Source organism: Pelodiscus sinensis, chromosome 2, assembly GCF_052426305.1.
Source record: "Pelodiscus sinensis isolate ZL-2025 chromosome 2, ASM5242630v1, whole genome shotgun sequence".
Lineage (NCBI taxonomy): Eukaryota > Metazoa > Chordata > Testudines > Trionychidae > Pelodiscus > Pelodiscus sinensis.
The window spans coordinates 259,368,969-259,381,824 of record NC_143053.1 but is presented as its reverse complement, the minus strand read 5'-3'; the positions used below and the strand labels follow the sequence as shown (position 1 = coordinate 259,381,824).

The window sequence follows — 12,856 nt, the reverse complement described above, 5'->3', positions numbered from 1 at the left end:
CCACCTGTGTCTCTTGCCTTCTCCTCTGAAGCTGCAGGTGAGCTTTCCTTTGTATGTGCAGATGTTCCTAAATCGGACGTTTGTAACTCAGGGAGGGCTTGTACAAGTTTATAGAGTGTGGATATTTAGTTTCCGGGGTGGGGAGTAGGTTTTTGTTTTATTGAGAAATCACAACCTCTCTCTTCATTCTTCCCGGGGAAGGCAAAGAAGAGTTTAATCGGTATCTAGTCATGGCAGTTCATTTTCACAAAGTGTAACTCACCTGTGTTGAGAGAGCAGAGAAACTGAGAGTGGAATATATGAGCAGGTGTCTCAAAGGCTGGTATTTGGTGTCTGATCAGCTTCTTGTCTAGCACAAGGGATGTGTTTTTAAAATAAGGTGATAAAGCTGACAAAATTTATAAGTGATTCTCAAGAATCCAATTTCCCTCCATTTTTGCTTTTCTTTCCTGTCTAACTGAACAGAAGTGAGTTTGGATGGATCTGATAAAAACTTATGTTGTGGTATATCTCAACTAGGTTAAAACATAGGGGGTACAAGGACGCACATTTATCTGTTGCGTTTTGCTGGGCTTAGAGCTAGCTACGGTTTCTGTATGAACTTTTCTATCCATAATGAGAAAATTAGTAACAGCACTATTGAAAGGAATGTCTTCTCCAGCTGGCTTATTTATTCAATCTCTAGGTTGCCTGTTACAAAGCTTTGTACCTAAACCACAGTAACAATGTGTTTTTTAAAAGTTCAAGGGAAAGACAGCTAGTCCAAACAGGAAGCTATATTCGCCTCAGCAATCCAAATCGGTGGTTAAGGGATACCTTCATGCATAGATTTCACTCATAGACTTCACACCCTATATGAACTTTGTTCATGTTCTTTGGGCATAATTTGGTGGTGAAATCTTTGTATAGAAAGCTCCTCTGGCTGTGTACCCTGTTCTTTCTTGAGGATTATCTTTCCTATAGTGCAATATGGGTCAGAAACTGCATCAGAAGAGAGAGTGAACATTACACAGACTATCTTGGGTTAAACTGTAGTTGTAGTGCCAATAGTGGTGAGCCGAGCAGGTAAGTTATCAATTGGTAACAAGAATTTCTGGTGTTTGGGGGAGCATTTCTTACATCTTTTCAGATTTCTAACTTGAATGTTTTTTCTCTTGACTGCAGTTAGAACAGCAAAGGCAGCAGTTGCTGACGGAACGACAGAACTTCCATATGGAGCAGCTGAAATATGCAGAATTAAGGGCCCGCCAGCAAATGGAGCAGCAGCACAGTCAGAACACACAACAATCGCACCAGCATTCCAGTGGGCCTGGCATGAACCCACTTGGGGCATCGGGGCATCCAGGCATGCTGCCTCATCAGCAGCCCCCTCCATACCCTATGATGCACCACCAGATGCCCCCGCCTCATCCACCCCAGCCAGGTAAGAGTTTATAAAAGATCATCAGCATTGATTAAAGCCAGAGGAAGAAGTGATGACAGTTGAAACTACACAGAGCGCTACTTATGTACTTATGTAATGTGCCTTTTTATTGTAAAGGGTGTCTCTTTTTATAGAACGGAAATGCAGTTTGAGGCCAGAATGGCTAACATTATTCGTGTTTCATGCAATTTTGTTTGGGATCTTCGGTGACTTGACACAACTACAAGCAATATAGAACTAACACAGCTCATGTGAGGATCATAGTGAATCACAAACTAATTATGAGTCAGTAATTTAATAATTTGCAACACACTGGTTGCAAAAAATAAAATGTTAAGTCTCATTCTGGAATGTATTAGTTGGAATGCTGTAAGTGAGACGCAAGAAGCAATTCTTTTGCTCTACTCTGCGCTGATTAGGCCGCAAGTGGAGTAATCTGATCTTTCGTTCAGATCTAGAAAATATGACCCACAAGGGAAAATTGAAAAAACCTGGGTTTCTTTAGTCTGGAGAAGACTGAGAGGGAACATAGGTTTTCAAAGACATAAAAGGGTGTTAAAAGGAGGCGGGAGAAAAACTGATCTTGACCTCTGAGGATAGGACAAAAAGCAGTGAGCTTAAATTGCAGCAAAGGCGTTTTAAGTTGAACATTAGGAAAAACTTCCTAACTGTCAGTGTTGTTATGTGCTGGAATAAATTTCCTAAGGATGTTCTGGAATCTTTATCATTGAAGATTTTTAAGAGCAGATTAGACAAACACCTGTAAGGAATGGTCTGTATAATACTTAGTCTTGCCATTAGTGCAGAGGACTGGACTTGATCTCTCAAGGTCCCCCCTTCCAGTCCTACAACTCTGTGATAGGAAAACACTGAGGGGTCTCTGAGGTTCAGACGATGGTGACTTGGTCACAGCATCTGGAAAGATATTTTATCTTTCGGATTTTAGATTGAAGAGTGAAGAAGTATAAATCAAGAAGGATTAATGGGCTGGAGTGATGATAGGGAAGATTGTAGTAGCTCCAGTATGAGCGTTAATACTGGACTATGAGGGAAGAAATAGATTGTAGAAACGTTTTAGAGAGTGAAAGGACAAGCTATGGAAAGATCCTATACGTGGGGCAAGAAGGACATACGCATCCATGAGAATCCAAAATTAAGAGCTTCAGAGACAGAAGAGTAATGAAGACAAATTATAGTACTACGATAAATCATGGATTTATTCTGCTAAAGTCCAGAGTGGATCTGTGATTTTGTAATGGGAAAATCTCCAGATAATGTCTGGGGAAAGTATCATAATTAGGGATGTAATCGACTAGTTGACTACCTGATAAGCAAATTCTTATCAGATTATTGAGTAGGAACTCAGCGAGTCGCTTCCCCCGCACTTGCTGCCTCTATCGGAGAGGGGAGCGCAAACTGGTGCTGCAGGGAGCCAGATTAAAAGCTGTTTTCCCTCCAGCACCATCTCCAGGGAAGGCAGAGGGCAGCAGGGAAACGACGCGAGTGAGGATTGAAACAACCCACTCGCACCTGTCCCAACTGCTGCTCCTCTCCCTTTGAAATGTAGAAGAGCCACGCAGCAGGGATTGCTTTGGTCCTCACTGGTGTAGATTTCTGCTGTTTCTCTCCCGTTGAAATATACAAGAGCCGCAGGTGGGAGAGGCACGACGGGATAGTGAGCACCTACTAATCAATTACCCAATTAGCTGATTAATCAAAATGTAACGTCCCTAATCACAGTTTAAGGTTCAAGCTAAATGGTTTCTTCACATTTTCTTCATTTTACCAAAAATGTTACAGATTTTCTTAACTCTGAGCTAATTAGTTTCTGATAGCATAGATGAGATACTCTGAAATTGAGCGACAAGGAGTCCTGTGGCACTTTATAGACTAACAGATGTATTGGAGCATAAGCTTTCGTGGGCAAAGACCCACTTCGTCACATGCATCTGATGAAGTGGGTCTTTGCCCGCAAAAGCTTATGCTCCAATACATCTGTTAGTCTATAAGGTGCCACAGGATTCCTTGTCACTTTTGCAGATCCAGACTAACATGGATACCCCTCTGATATCTGAAATTGAGGTGTCAGAAGACAAGGTATGGAAGCAAATTGATAAATAAAAATGCAATAGGTCACTGAAGGTTTCACTTCTATAAACCAGGACATTCTGGTCTGGCAACACCCGGGGTCTGGCTCGGATCACCTCCTCTGGTCTGTCAAAATCTTGCATCTGGGACCAGTCAGTGCCAGACCAGGAATGTCCAACCTGTAGACCAAAATGGTCCATCAAAGAGTTCTTAAGGAGCTTAAGTGTGAAGTAACTGAGCTGCTAATAGGGTTACCAGGTGGCTTCAAAAAAAATACTGGACACACTTGGTCTCAGATGGGCGGGGGGGACACCGGCCAGGAGGGGAGCAGGGCTGGCCGGGAAGATGGGTGAGGGGGAAACATCTGGTGGGAAGCAGGGGAGGAGGGGTGTTGGGGGCAGCAGGGCTGGCTGGGCGAGGATGCGGGGGGAGGGAGCAAGGCAACTGGCTGGTGGGAACCAGGTCGGGGAGAGTGGAGCTGGCCGGGGGAGATCGGGAGGGGTGAGGGTAGAACCGGCCGGCAGGAAGCAGGGCTGGTCGGGGGGAGCGGGGCTGGTCGGGAGGGGGTCGGGAGGAGCGGGACTGGGGAGGGAGCGGGGGGGAGAGAATCAGCTGGCAGGGAGCAGGATTGACCCGGGCACACGGAGATCCCGTGGTGCTACCCGTCCGCAGCATGAGCGTGTCTACCAGCCAGGCAGTTCGCAACTAGGTACTGATACTCCTAATAATAATAAAACTTACCTAATTAGAAAATACAGGTAGTCCCCGGGACTGTAGGTTTGTACTTAAGTTGAATTTGTACTTAAGTCGGAACTGGCGTCCAGATTCAGCTGCTGCTGAAACTGACCAGCGGCTGACTACAGGAAGCCCAAGGCAGAGTTTCTCTGCCCTGGGCTTCCTGGAATCAGCCGCTGATCAGTTTCAACAGCAGCTGAATCTGGACGCCTGGGACAGAGCAGCTGGGGCGCTGCCTAGGTCCCCGCAGCACTGCACCTCGGCGCTGCGGGGACCAACCTGGCAGCACCCCAGCTGCTCTACCCCAGGTGTCCCCAAGTCAGCTGCTGCTGAAACTGATCAGCGGCTGATTCCAGGAAGCCCGGGGCAGAGCAACTCTGCCTCGGGCTTCCTGTAGTCAGCCGCTGGTCAGTTTCAGCAGCAGCTGACTTGGGGACGCCTGGGGCAGAGCAGCTGGGGTGCTGCCGGGTTGATCCAGTAGCGCCGAGGAGCGGCGCTACTGGACCAACCCAGCAGCACCCCAGCTGCTCTGCCCCAGGCGTCCTGATTCAGCCGCTGCTGAAACTGACCAGCAGCAGCTGAATCAGGACGCCTGGGGCAGAAAAGCTGGGGTGCTGCCGGGTTGTTCCAGTAGCGCCGAGGAGCGGCACTGCGGGACCAACCGGCAGCGCCCCAGCTGCTCTACCACAGGCATCTGCGAGAAAAGCCTGGTCTGCTGGGGGGGGGGGGGGCGCACTAGCTGCGCCCCTTCCCCCCCCCCCCCCCCCCCCCAGCAGACCAGGGAGACGCGGAGCAGCTTTTCTCGCCCTGGAGGACGCAGGCGGGGGACCGTGGCGCGTCTGGGCGGTCCCGCCACCCGCGTCCTTCGGGGCGAGAAAAGCCCCGTTCGTAAGTACGGATCTGACATAAGTCGGAGCCGCGTAACTCAGGGACTGCCTGTAATGGACATTTTATATCTCTGGTATTTTCTTAATTTTTTTCTCCAGACAGAACCCTCAAATACTGAACTGTCCCGTTCAAAACCGGACACCTGGCAACCCTAGCTGCTAACAAAATATACCATGTTTTATTGAAATTAGGCATGTAAAAAGTCAGTTAAAAAGGTAACTGCTAAAATCTTAGTTGTTACATGGTTACATGTGCTGCAGGCTCTGCAGCATGAAGTTTATTTAAGCTTTGTAGTGCAAAGTCCGCAGCGAAGCCTCCCTAGGGCTGTGTCCAGACTCTAGGGTTTTTTCGAAAAAAGTAGCTTTTTTTCAAAAAAAACTTCCCCTGTGTCTAGACTACAGCCGCGTTATTTCGAAATTAAATCGAAAGAACACGGCTTTTCTTTCGATGGCGGAAAACCTCATTTCACGAGGAAGAACGCCTTTTTTCGAAAGTGCTCTTTCGAAAAAAGGCATTCTTGAATGCAAACAGGGCTTTTTCGACTGCCTGGGTACTTTCTTTCGAAAAAGCGGCTTGCTTTTTCGAAAGTACTGCTTGCAGTCTAGATGCTCTTTTTCGAAAGAGGCTTTTTCGAAAGTATCTTTCGAAAAAGCCTCTTTCGAAAGAGGCTTGCAGTCTAGACGTAGTCTAGGAGTGGAGTTGCCAGCCCCTGCCAGCTTCACTCCCGGGGAGGCAGCCAATTAGCATTAGTTTATCTGTTAATTGATTAAACGCTAATATCCCTAATTGAAACCTGCTGCTGTTTCAGAGGATTGCAGGGTAGCATATTTTAAAAAAATATAGTTTACAACATCCCTACGGTGATCCAGGGGAATTCAAGGTCTTTGTAGCCTTACATCTTTACCTGGCAATGTAGTTGAAATGATCATTAAAAACAATTGGGAAAAAAAACCTTGGAAGCTCGCAATATGAAAGGGTCTAACCAGCAAAGTTTCAGCAAAGGAAAATAGTCTCTCCAATCTTTTACAATTCTTTAATTGTATTAGTACAGTAGTGCATAAAGAACCACCAGGTGACAAAATGTATCCAAGGCCATTGACAAGGTCCTGTACAAGAAGCTGCTGAAGAAGCTAAGAAGTCAAGGAGTGAGAAGCAAAATATTGTCATGAATCAAAAACTAGTTGCTAGGAGATGGAAAGGTTTAAATAGTCAGTTTTCATCATGGTGAAAGATTAATAGCAGGGGACCTGGGTATCCCAATAGATACTTTCTAGCTGTGGTCAAAATAGTTACCAAGATGTTAAGTTGCGTAAGGAATGAGATTGTAAAAAATAATACAGTATATTTATGGTGTGGTGGCCTCATCTGGAACTCTGTGTGCTGTATTGGCTATTCCATGATAAAAAGAATATTGCAGATCTGGCGGGGGTTCAGAAGAGGAGCAAAAACTTTTCCAGGTCCTTGATAACTCTCTTTGCTGAAGTGAGATCAGAAAGGTTGGGGGATTGTTACCTTAGAAAAGGATATGAGTGAGACGGACATGATGGAAGTATCTAAATGTAATTATGGTGGTATTCATAAAGGAGGCCTAAACTTTTATGCACAGATCCCTCCACTAAATATCAGCAATCCTAAAAGAGGTGGTGGGACCCAGTCTGTTTGTGAAACAAGAAAGAAATCAACCCACATTTGGGAGCCCTTCCATTTGGGGATTGGTAAACATTGAAGATATCTTGGATCTCTGTAAGCAAATGGGAGTATTAGACTTTGCTAGAGTAATTGAAAATGATGGCTTCTTTGTGGGCTTCATTGATATGAATGAAGGGAAGAGCCTTCCCTTCATTAGAGAAAAGAGGGTTATCAGCTGATTAACAGTGAACTTTTCCTGGAATAATTCTTTGATCCCCCGAAAGATCTTCTGTGCCCTGTTGCATCTGAAGGTTTAGAAGACCTTACCTTTTATCATAGAGTAGATAGATCTGAGTAATAATTAACACTTCAAAAGGGTTTACATTTTCCAATGAAGTTCAGACATCTAGTCATCCCAACAGGCTTGTGATGTAGATGCATATATCCCTATTTTATAGATGAAGAAACTCAGGACACAGAAATGACTTCCCTAAAACTCATGCAGCAAGTCAGTAGCAGAGCATTATTAAAAATGGGGCATTCTTGATACCCAGTTCTGTGCTCAGTCCATTAACACATGCCTCTGGATTGGATCCAATTGACACTTTTACGATAGGAGGATTCTTGGTCCAGTTTAAAAATAGTTTCTGCTTCCTGGGTACAAAGAGGGTGAAAACTTTGAGCTTATTTTGACATTACTTGGAGCTCTGTTTGCACCTAAATCGATATCCTGGCCTCTTTTGATGTACCATTAATTTGGCTGTAGATTGAGACATCCCATACTAAGAGGAGGAATTGGGTGATGTAAGTGTTTTCCTTATATCTTTCCCCTCTTACATATATATTTCCCTCCTTGGACGCTCCAGGCATGATAGTAAAATACAGAATCTTTTTTTCTCTTGGTCACCAGATCATACTTCAGCCCAGTCAGTAACAAAAAGGTTGTTACAAAAAAAAATTGTTGCTTTCGTGGCCTCGCTGAAATAAGTTAATGAACTTAAAATAACTATTGGCTAGCCACCCACATTACAAATCTACTTTGCCACAATAGCTACTTATTGGCAGCCAGGTAAACAATCTCGCATAAGTGCTAAAATCGTGGTGTGGAGATAGAATTCACCTCACACTTAGCAGAAATCCTTTTTCTGGGCCCAGGGTGCACTGACAGGAGTGCAAATTGATGAAGCATAAGCGTTTATTGCCCATGTTGTAGAAAAAGAATTTTGGTCTCTGAGCTATGAGTACAGCCCTTTTACCCAATACACCTCTGTTAAATGGCTTTATAAAAAGAGCAGATCATTCCCTTGCTTGTTTGTGCAGGGCTGTCCAATATTGCTAGGAGGACTCCACCCACAGTGATCTATCCAAAGGAGTCTTTGAATTAGTGACAAGTGATACAATATGGCAGTCTAATGTTCATCCTACAGAGTTTGTTGGAGACTCCATTGGGTGGTCTGTGACTTGTCTGGCAGATTTCTGTAAGAGAGAGTGACCCATTCAATTTACGTTGGTGGAAAAGTCATGGAGCAGTGTAACGGTGACAGAAGCATCAGAAGTCATACTGTCAGTACATATTGCATGTGGTCGAGAATTAATGGGCCTCAGTGGGAAAAATACTGGTGCCAATTGTCCATTTTCAACTCCTTAGTTGCCTGTATGATTGCCTGAGAAGTTTGTATGCTTTAACTGTGTGGATTAGAGATGTGATAGTGTGCATGTTCAGTCGATTAACCGATGAGCCTGGGCTCGTCAGTTAACCTTCATGGTTACAGGCAAGGTCCCCCATCCCTGCACAACTACCTCTGTATCAGGCAGTAGCACAGAGGAGAGAGCAGGCTTTTAAGCAGGCTCCCCACAAGCATCAGCTGCCTCCTCCCCCCCATGTGTAAACGTGTAACCGCTGAAAAATTCAGCAGTTACACACTTACCAAAAAATAAAACACATTTTAACATCCCTACTGTGGACTTTACTCAGTTTCCCAAAAGCATTATTATACAGAGTTCACTTTTGGCTTCCCTCTTTCTCTTGGTAAAGAATAAAAAGTAGTAACTGACAGTCCATTAGACCATGAACAAAATGATAGTTGGTGTGTCAAGTGACAGGGTGGTGAAGAGACGATTCTAAACAAGGTGATTGAAATTTGTAAAACATTTATTAACAGAAGATAAAAAATAACCCCGGCTTACAACTACCTCAAGTGCTAAGTGCAGTCAGAAAGTAGGATGGTAGCTGAGGCTAGAGTGAGGATCCTTTTCTCACTTCCTGCCTCAGTGGAGTTACCAGGCTAATGTGTTCTGTCTCATATGGCAGAGTTACCCATAAGACCTCAAATTCCTTTTGACTGCATATTGCTGCTCCTAGAGCTCTTCACAGCTCCCAAGGCCTACTCACAGCATTTGCTATTGTGGCTGATTGCATAATGGATCCAGATTCTGTCTGGATCAAGCTAGGGGAAGGAAGCCTCTGCAGTTCTTGATCCAGGCTCATCTGCTAGGTTGCTTGGGGCTGAGAATGGAATGTGAACTAAAGCTTTTCCGTTTTACAGAGTCTCATCAGTCCCTTTCCTAACCTTTGAGAGAAGCAATCATAATGCAACACTGGTTTCCCTCCTGCTCTGGAGCACAGTTGGAAAAATAATGTTAGTGATTGAGAGAGAAGAGGAACTTTCAGCAACCTGTCTCCTCTATTCTCGTCTATTAAATGTTTCTAATCTCTTCCACAAAGCCTTAACAAACTCGTGTACCAGGTTCCACCATCAGCATTGTGTACTGCATGTCAGTACTAAATGGAAATCTGCATGGGGCAGGAAGTATGTCTCCTTTTGTCAGTGAAGGACTGAGCGTGCTGCTGGCTCTTCACCTGTATGTATCATTCTTTTACAAAGGTTTCCTATCACGTAAATGGGTTCTTTTCCAGAAGTTTGGAAAGGACAGATATAGCATCCTATCCACCTTCAGGAGCTCTACTTCAGTAATCTTTGACCCGGAATATCAAACGACCAGCAGGGTCCAGGTCCTGACCTCTCCCTATCTGAGGAAGTGGGTTTAGCCCACGAAAGCTCATGATACTATATATATTTGTTAGTCTCTAAAGTGCTACAGGACTACTGGGGTTTTGGGGTGTTCTTTTAGAGTTTTACAGACTAATGTGGCTCACCCTTCTGTGACCTTTCCCCAGTCTGACAATTCATCTGCTTTTCTTTTCCTGTGAATTCCAGAGCCAGCTCTGCCCTTCACAATTACAACATTTGTTATCTGCAGCCGATCTGTGATCCACAAGGTGGTCTGTGGATGTCCGCAAATTTGCAGAGCTCTGTAGATTTGGCCATGAAGCCTTTTTTATCCATGCAAGCAGGTAGGGTGGTCAGCTCTTCCATCTCTATTATCCCGTCTCCTGCAAACAAATGTTGGGGCAGCACTAGTGAGCAGTATTCTTCTCCCATCAACCCTCCCTCATCTTCCTTCCCAGGAACAATTTTTTCTTAGGTTTCATTCCTGAAATGGGATTACCTGCCAGGTTCCTTCCCTCTCTTTGTTTCCCTCTCTCCCAGGTGAGATGAAGCAGACAAAAGGTTGCTCTGTTTTTAAGGAGAACCTGTAAGAAGCTTCAGAAGAGGAGTTCTACCACAAGTGTTCCAGTGGCCTAGCCTACAGATGCTTCTTTTCTTAGGAGAAAAGGCTTAGAATTTGGTAGCTTATTGGGATTTGGTATTTTTCCCCTTTCCCCACTTCAGAGATACCTGAAGACACTGTCACGAGTGCTCGAAGATTCACCTGCCTGTTGCTTCTCGTTAATTGGGGGATTCTCCGACAGGAAGTCCAAAAATCCTTATGAAGTCTCAGCCCAAAAAGAGAGGCACCATTTAGGAAGTGGGAGCAATCTCCTGTTGAAAATAAGTACGCTGTCTCCAAAAGACCAAAGAGAAGCGCACACAAAAAAGCCAGAAAATGCAATAAAAGTCTAAGAATTATTCCAGATTCTTTTCCAGTGGCTCTAGCTTCTGCTCAGAAGATGACTGAAACTCTGGCAGTTCTCCATGATATTCTCAAGCCAGTGAGGTTGTTTTGAATCTTATTACAGCCACCAATGAGATCCATCAGTAAAAGAGGGTGAGCAAACTAAAGCTGAGGGGAAATATCTTCCACTGGTCTGTCTTGTTCACCAGTGGGAGAGAAACTGATCTATGCAGTTCTCACTGACCACCTACCTGCCTATTCACAGAATGTTTTGATGAGTTCCTTGCAATGAAAATGCAAACCCCCTGCTGGATAAAAGCATCTCCATTGCTTTCATCTTAGTATGAAATTCACTAAAAATATACTATAGTATCAAGATGAATAATTGTATTATCAGTTATTAAAATTTTGCCTTTTCTGTTCACAGATCCAGAACAATTTTCTGTGATATGAAAATTGAAAATGTTCAGTGATTTTTTTTTCTTTGTAGCATGTTTGCAAGCATTTAATAGTGAGTACCCAAAATTTCAGATGTTTTTAACTGTCTATATTAGTCATACCATATGTTACTCTAAGCCAGTCTGGAAATTCCAAGAGTCATTTTTCCTTTGTAACTATTCAGACTTTTGGATTGATAATTTTTTTCTTTCTAATACTCTCCAGTGTTCTTTTACGTTACTGTTCTGTTGAACACTCCTGCCACTAAACCAGTCGTCTAGGGTCATAGAAGGAGTGCAAACTGATATTGGTGGGAAATGCTTTGTAGAATTCTCCCATTTACAACTTAGTAGATAATTGTTTAATTATGGACTTTCTAATTTGTGCTAAAACTGCAACTTTTTATAGTCATGTGAAGCATTGGCTGGGGATTATATTTTGTGTATTTGGATTGCTTAGTATAGAAGTAGTTGTGCTAATTCCTGTTCTGATAGAATGACCAATGTTAGTTCTACTTATAGCCTTGCGTTAAAGTTTCTTTGCTGTGGCTTTAATATTGCTTAGCAGTCTCAGGCCTTGTTTACACTTTAACCGGTAGATCAGCACTGTGGGGATCAATCTCCTGGGCTCGATTTATCGGGTCTAGTAAAGACCTGCTAAATCAACTGCTGAGCAAGCTCCCGTCAACTCTGGTACTCCACCAGAGTGAGAAGAGTAAGGGGCATCAACAAGAGAGTTTCTCCCATCGACACCCCCCCCCCCCCCCCCCCCACACACACACACACACACACACAATGGAGACACTGCGGTAAATCAGACTAAAGCATGTTGACTCTAGCTATGCTATTCACATATCTGGAGTTGCGTAACTTAATTTGACATTGCCCCCTAGTGTAGACTGGGCCTTAGTATATGTGCAACATACCTCAAGTGGCACATGACCATGATTCATTAGCACTAAATGTGGTTCACTGGTTAGATCATTTGCTTGCCCAGCCGGGTTCAGGTACTCGGGAAGGGGGAGTATGATGTCAATGAAGGCTATTAGCACCTCAGTAGGAAAGAGAAATTTGTGTGCATGTGCATCTGTTGCACTCTAAATGACCACTGAAATCTTTGCAAGTAGGAAGCTTGGATTCTTTCTACTAGCAAGATGGTGGCTACGTCATCTCACCTGTGAAAACCTGATCATGCAAAAAGTATTTTATAGAATAGCAAATAACGGAGTCATCCAAGGGGCAACAATTCCACCGAGATTGATATTTGATGTAACTACAGTACTTGACTTGTCCTGGATTTTTGATGTCATCAGAGCTCTCCAGCGAGTTTAAGCATTTCCTAACCCTGTACACATATATATTATTTAAAATATATAAATATTTGAAGTTAGCCAGCGCAGCCTTGGGTAGCAATTGTCCTCATTCATGTAGATGGTTAAGCAGCTTGCCACTTCCTGCAGAAGGATCTTACCACATATGTGAAATGTTATTTTTAAAAAATGGTGAACCTCCAGCTGCTAGGGGTCCAGTCAGACAATACCCTGAAAGCCCCAGTCCAGTGCACTCTGGCGGTCAAATTGGTGCTTGTATAATCAGTGAGTTGGTGCCTATATAGTCTGCAATGAATGAATTGTGCTGGAGGGAAGTAACAGAAATACAATATGCAAGTGAAGCGGAAACAGCCTCCCTAGAGATTTGA

General features: G+C 44.0%; 1 protein-coding gene across 4 annotated transcripts in view; it reads left to right on the top strand.

Annotated features, from left to right (window-relative positions):
• The window catches only part of SMARCC1 (SWI/SNF related BAF chromatin remodeling complex subunit C1), a 139,479-nt gene that overhangs the window by 109,551 nt on the left and 17,072 nt on the right, over positions 1–12,856 (top strand). For all 4 annotated transcript variants that reach the window (XM_075923022.2, XM_075923023.2, XM_075923024.2 and 1 more), the window contains one exon: positions 1,165–1,423. In XM_075923022.2, coding sequence (XP_075779137.2) covers positions 1,165–1,423 — 259 coding nt within the window. The remainder of the gene's footprint in view (positions 1–1,164; positions 1,424–12,856) is intronic.